The 6,206-nt window shown below is 47.3% G+C and overlaps 2 protein-coding genes across 2 annotated transcripts; one reads left to right on the top strand and one right to left on the bottom strand.

The window, feature by feature from the left end:
• Positions 1 to 407: 407 nt before the first annotated feature.
• Positions 408 to 1,854, top strand: LOC123094998 (lecithin-cholesterol acyltransferase-like 1). The gene has a single exon (XM_044516867.1). It carries the CDS (start codon positions 1,038 to 1,040, stop codon positions 1,851 to 1,853), a length of 816 nt encoding a protein of 271 aa, XP_044372802.1. The 5' UTR covers positions 408 to 1,037; the 3' UTR covers position 1,854.
• Positions 1,855 to 4,299: 2,445 nt separating this feature from the next.
• LOC123094889 (probable glutathione S-transferase GSTF1) lies at positions 4,300 to 5,716 on the bottom strand. Its single transcript, XM_044516789.1, has 3 exons — positions 5,467 to 5,716; positions 5,334 to 5,382; positions 4,300 to 5,083 (listed from the first exon to the last, which is right to left on the bottom strand). Exons 1-3 carry the CDS (start codon positions 5,614 to 5,616, stop codon positions 4,623 to 4,625), a joined length of 660 nt encoding a protein of 219 aa, XP_044372724.1. The 5' UTR covers positions 5,617 to 5,716; the 3' UTR covers positions 4,300 to 4,622.
• Between the last annotated feature and the right edge of the window lie 490 nt (positions 5,717 to 6,206).

The following is a 6,206-nucleotide window of genomic DNA, read 5'->3' as shown; positions in this document are numbered from 1 at the left end:
AATGAAGCCATCTATGACACTAGTACTATGCTACTTTGCACTATAAAGGTAGTAACTTAGACTAGTGTCATATACATGCCACTACTACCTCTGTTTCAGTTTACAAGTCCTGCACATATACCTACGTTGTCAATTTTATCAATCTAATATAACCTATATAACACAAAAATTATACCGTCTGAAAATAAAACATCTAAAGTTTATATTGGTATATTTTTTGTGATATATGACTTGTATTAGGTTGGTCAAATTGACGACCTAGAAGTACGCGCACGTTCTATAAACTGAGAGAGAGGTAGTACTCTCTCCGTCACGTTTTAGTAGACGCGCTTGTAAATTCTCTGGGACCTAGATGGTTATCTATTGATTATGAAATGGGCTAAAAAATAGTATTCACACTACGCATGCATATAAAAATAGTATATCGGAGTACTAATTAGCTACTAGAAATAAATGCAATGCGCCCTAAACCTTATCTATTATGGAAACACACGCAAATTTAACTGTGCCTTCTAAACTGTGATGAGGGAGTACTATAAGTTACTCCCCACTATGACCAGCCTAAATGTGAATCAATTGCATCTACGCTACTAGCTCTGTACACACCACATTGATTGAACCCAAAGATCGATGGCTCGATTGAGATTTTCGTCCACTCGCCGGTTCATGGCAATTCGTCTTGTGCGATGGCGAATGATTCTTCTGATGCTCGCAGTAGCAGCCGCAGCACTATGGTGGTCATCATCGCGGCCGCGGATGCATCCCGTGGTGCTGGTGCCGGGCTACGCCAGCAACGAGCTCGACGCGCGGCTCACCGAGCTCTACCGGCCGGGGTGCGGCGCGCACAAGTCCGGCTGGTTCCGCCTCTTCCTCAACTACACAGCTCTCCACGACGACCCCGCCGGCGTCCGGTGCTTCGCCGACCAGATGAGCACGGTGTATGACGCCGCGTCCCCGGCGTCGAGACGCGCGTCCCCTTTTTCGGCTCCACCCATGGATTCCGCCACCCAGATCCAGACCGGAGGAATTTCTCCTACATGGACAAGCTGTTGGAGAGGCTCGAGGGGGCCGGGTACCGCGACGGAGCGGCGATGTTCGGCGCGCCGTACGACTTCCGCTACGCCGTCGCGCCGGCCGGCCATCCATCCAGAATAGGCACCGAGTTCTTCAGGAGCCTCAAGAGCCTGGTGGAGAGGGCGAGCCAGCTCAACGGCGACCGCCCCGCGATCATCGTCACCCACAGCTACGGCGGCACACTGGCACACCAGTTCCTGATCCGGCAGCCCCTGGCGTGGCGCCGGCGGTTCGTGAGGCACTTCATCCCCATCGCCGCTCCGTGGGGAGGACTCGTGCTGGGCATGCAGGCCCTGCGGAAGGAGTACCGGAGCCTGCAGAGCAGCCTGTGGCCGCTGCCCAGCGCGAAGGTGTTCGGAGCCGGGCAGCCACTGGTGAGCACTAAGCACCGAAACTACTCGGCCAGCGACGTGGTGGGCTTCCTCCGCGACATTGGGTTCGGCGAAGGCGTCGGGCCGTACGAGTCGCGCGTGCTGCCGCTGTTCGAGGAGCTGCCGGTCTGTCCGAGGGTGCCGGTGACATGCGTCGTGGGGGTCGGGGTGCCGACGCCGGAGAGGATGGTGTACCCGAGGGATGATTTCGAGGGGACGCCCGGCGTGGATGTTGGAGACGGTGACGGCCTGGTCAACCTGGCGAGCCTAGTGGCGGTGGAGCCGGAGTGGAGGCGTGGTGGTCCTTATTTTAGGATGGTCAAGGTGGCCAGCGTGAACCACGCGGCCATTCTGGTTGACGATCGTGCGCTTGGGATTGTCATCAGAGAAATTCAACGAGCTAATTAGTTCAACAAACCTTTATATTAATCAATTCAGTTTGTCTAATTCACATCTAGATGTTTTTTAATGATGTCACATCTAACCTTTTAAAAATAACTACGCAGCAACAAGAAATAAAAAAAAGCTAGGACAAAAAAAAATAGACCACAAACATAGTGCTTACCAGGTTAGATGTGACATAACTATGTCACATCTAGATGTGTCCTAAACATACCCTAATCAATTTGACGCCAGTAAGTAGAGTACTTACCTGGTGCTCTTATCTTGGCCTCTACTAAAGGTCCCCACAACGATTACCAGCTGGCCCTTTGACACAATCTGGATGATCTGGGTGTGATGACCTCTGTAATTCTTTATTGACAACGTATCATTGCTATTCATAATCAACTTTTCCTAGGAGGCAAGCAAGTGGTAGTTTATCCCCATTTTTGCTTTGACAGGAGAGTAGATCAGCGTTTAAACGGGGCCAATGCTCTCACTTTTTTCTTTTTTTTTCTTTTTGCAAACTGAGGGCATCTCCAACGGCGACCCACAAATTTCCTTCCGGATATGTTCATGAAACAGGGGGACCAGTCCGCGTAAACGAATACGGGAGGGGGTCATCCAACGTTGTCTGCATACATTTCAAACACTATTTCAATAATGACCGAACAGTATTCCCCGAAAACTTAGGAGCCTCCTGGCTGGCTATTACAGTTTCGAGGGGAAATAGTGGCGCACGACCAATCCGACGGAGACAGCGCACAACAAGTAGCGGGGGAGTGGAAGGGGAAGAAAGCTCAGAGAAACTCTCTTTTTCTCTAACGATGGCGTATTGGAAATGGAAAAAATGTTAATATTTGGACTTGATCCATGGATTCCTAGTAGACCTGACTGAAGGGTCATATCCCCATGGCCTCTTTTTTAAGGTTAGTGGGATGAGATCCTTGCCTCTCTTTTTTTTTTTTGCTCGGTAGATGTCCAGAGAATTCTGAGTATACCACGTAAATTACATGGCGTTTGATGACTTCATAGGGTGGCATTTTACTCGCAATGGGATTTTTTCAGTTCGGTCTACTTATCATGTGGAGTGTGGTCTCACCAATTTAGGAGGAGTGGTATTAATCTGTCAACACCAGGACCTTTAGTTAATAACCCTGTTTGGAAAGCTCTATGGAATTTGTCGGTGCCTCGTAAAATCCAGGTGTTCTGTTGGCGGGTATTGCACCGAATAATCCTGCTAAAGTCTATACTTGCAAACCGCCATGTGGGTACTGATGGAACTTGTCCCATTTGCAAACAAGGTCCGGAAGATATTAAATATTTGATGTTTACTTGCGGCCAAGCCATGGACCTTTGGAGTGCGCTGGGCATATCTCACGTAATAATTGATGTCTTGCATATTGACCGCTCTGGGTCAATAATTTTTTAACAGATTTTCCGCGAAATAAACAAGCCGATTCAATGCATGCCTACTGTAAGAGTACATGAAATAATAGCCATCGGAGGCTTATGGTGGCTCCGCCGGCAAACTAACCACAACGAATCAGTTCCTCCAATAAGTAAATGGCCACTATCTATCTTGGGTATTACAGTTCATGCAACACGAGCTGGCTGTGGGAATCATGTGCACTCTCAGATTAGATGGACTAAACCTAATCCAAGTTTTGGTAAACTAAATTTAGATGCATCATACCACACAGAGGAAGGCACGCGAGCTACGACTATTCTCACTAGAGATTTATCATGCAAATTTCTTACTGGGAAATGCACATTTTACTTGCAGATGCCGTTACAATGGAGGCAACGGCTATGAAAGAGGGGCTGATATTGCCTAACTTTATGAGGTTTCAAAGAGTTACAGCTGAGTCCGATTCAACTGAAGTCATTAATTTTTGCACTGGACAATCATAATGATGAGATCCAGCAGCAGCTATTTATGCAGAATGCGTTGTCGTGGTTTTCATGATTGGGAAGGTCAGACTTTATTCATTGTCCTAGAAAAGCCAGCAGTGTTGCTCATAAGCTAGCTAGACATAGTTTTTTGAATAAATTATCTTGTAATTGGGACGATGTTCCCCCAGCTGATTATACTTAAGCTCGTGGATGATGTAATGTTGCTTAATAATCAATGAAGCTAGCCATGATGACCTTCCTCGAAAAAAGTCATTTTAAAGATTTGAATATAGACTACATACTAAAATACATAAATGAATTAATCTATACACTAAAATATATCTATATACATCCGTATATTGTCTGTATTAAAATCTCTAAAAAGCCTTATATTTTGAAAGCCTTATATATATTTTGAAACGGGGTAGTATATAAGGGTTTTTTTTCCACCATATTTTTAGATCGGAAGCTACAGACTTCTTAGGTGAAAAATACAATTATTATTTTTGAAATCTTTAAGTTTAGCCAGATTTTAATCGATATCAAGTGAAAAAAATTCCATTCGGTGCTTTGCCGAAATGCAAACTGATTTTTTTCTTCAAAATATTCAGTGGTGGCAAATATATTTCAATACGGGAGTTAGAAACCATGCAAACATCATCGACTAGAGAGACACACAAACATCTTATTTAAGGCTTGCCAAGCAACAAATCTGAACGCATTATGAAGACATTGTTCCATCTCAAGAGTTTCCACGACCACGCACACGCAAAGCACAAAAACCGCACGCTGGTGCAATTCCAGCCACACACAAGCTTATTGCCTTATTAGCGACACCGACAAGAAAATGCCATACAGATCAGAGATCCGATCCCATGATGCAAAACCCTGCCTAGCAAATCACAGCTTCTTCGGAACCATTTGTGCGGCAAGCTTCTTGACGGCCGGCCTCGCCATGAGGCTCTCCCACCAGGCCTTGACGTGCGGGTACGAGTCGAAGAGGGCCGCGTGAGGCGTGGCCATGAAATAGAAGGTGTATGGGAAATGGTTGAGGTCCGCGAAGCTGACGAAGTCCCCGGCCAGGTACTTGTGCTTGGAGAGGTGTGCCTCGTAGACCTCCAGCACATTCTTCAGCTTCTCCAGGCTCTCGCCCACCACCTTCTGGTTGGTCGGCAGGCCGAGCATGATCGGGTTGATGAGGCACTCGTACACGATCGGCGAGATGGCTGGGTTGTAGCTGTGTGCGTCGACCTCCGTCCATACATCCACCATGGCCGCCTCCTTTAGGTTGCCCTCCCTCAGCAGGTCGACTTGGTTCGTCTTGTATTTGCGAAGCACGTACCTTGAAATTGCGCGTGACTCTGAAAACACAAGAAAACAATTTTTTTTTGAGAATTTGATAAGATATTTGGACACCAAGCGTCCATCGGAAACAAATTTGAGGGCTATAATTCACTTCACTACTCTACTTTCTTTAAAAAAGAAGCATTCACTTTGCTAGCCGGTCCCGTTAAGATGCCGAGAAACAGAGGCCAAGCAGGTACTAACTAACAATTATTTTGACAAGGACAAAGTAACTGAAAAGAGCAAAGGCAAAGTGATTGATCATACCGAAGAGAAGCAGATCCCCATCCTGGAAAGCAGGGATTTGGCCGAACGGCTGAAAGAAACCAAAACATCTTGCATTAGCGCCAAAACAATGTGATACGGGAAACCAGAGGATTTGAGTGGTCGTGGATCTTACGTTTCTGACGCGATGCTCGGGGCTCTTGTGCTCCATGGCCTTGAAATCGATGTTGACCACCTCGTACTCGGCGCCGGCCTCCTCCAGGCACAGCAGCACCCGGGCCACGTTCGTCGACATGGCCGGCCCGAACACCTTCACCGGCGCCATTTTCCTTGGTTGCTAGTACACTCGAGAGAGTGAGATCGGGGTGTGCGTGTGTATGTTTCTGGTGTTTGTGTACTACCTGCGTCCGAGCGGTGTGCAGCATGACGCCAACTCGTTTCCCTTCTTATACGGCGTCTGCGTTTCCGAGTAGTGGTTGGCGGGAGGTTGGGACGTAAGCTCTCCGGAAGGGTGAAGAGGAGGTCGTGAGGTGTGCGGTACGGGGCCGGTCAATTAGTGCATCACGGCTTGGGTCAGCGAGTTCGGTGCTACTCCCTCCATTCCACAATGTAGTGTTTCCTCTATCCACGTGCTTCAACTTTGACCGTAAATTTAACTACCAAGACCGATTGCGGCAGGAGCAAAAATTATATCAGCGAATTCGTATTCGAAAGAAGTTTTCAATTATATAATTTTTTCTCCCGCCGCAGTTGGTCTCGTTAGTTAAATTTAGGGTCAAAGTTGGACCTTGGGAAGTGCAGGCGCACTATATTTTGGAATGGAGGGAGTATTACTTTTCGTGATGTTTCTGGAATAGCGGCCACGATTCATCGGGCGGAGCTACCCAGGCATTCCTTCTTTCAGCCCAATTTTTT

The sequence above is a fragment of the Triticum aestivum genome, chromosome 1A (genome assembly GCF_018294505.1).
Source record: "Triticum aestivum cultivar Chinese Spring chromosome 1A, IWGSC CS RefSeq v2.1, whole genome shotgun sequence".
Lineage (NCBI taxonomy): Eukaryota > Viridiplantae > Streptophyta > Magnoliopsida > Poales > Poaceae > Triticum > Triticum aestivum.
The sequence above is the reverse complement of the archived record's forward strand: the minus strand, read 5'-3'. Positions and strand labels throughout refer to the sequence as shown.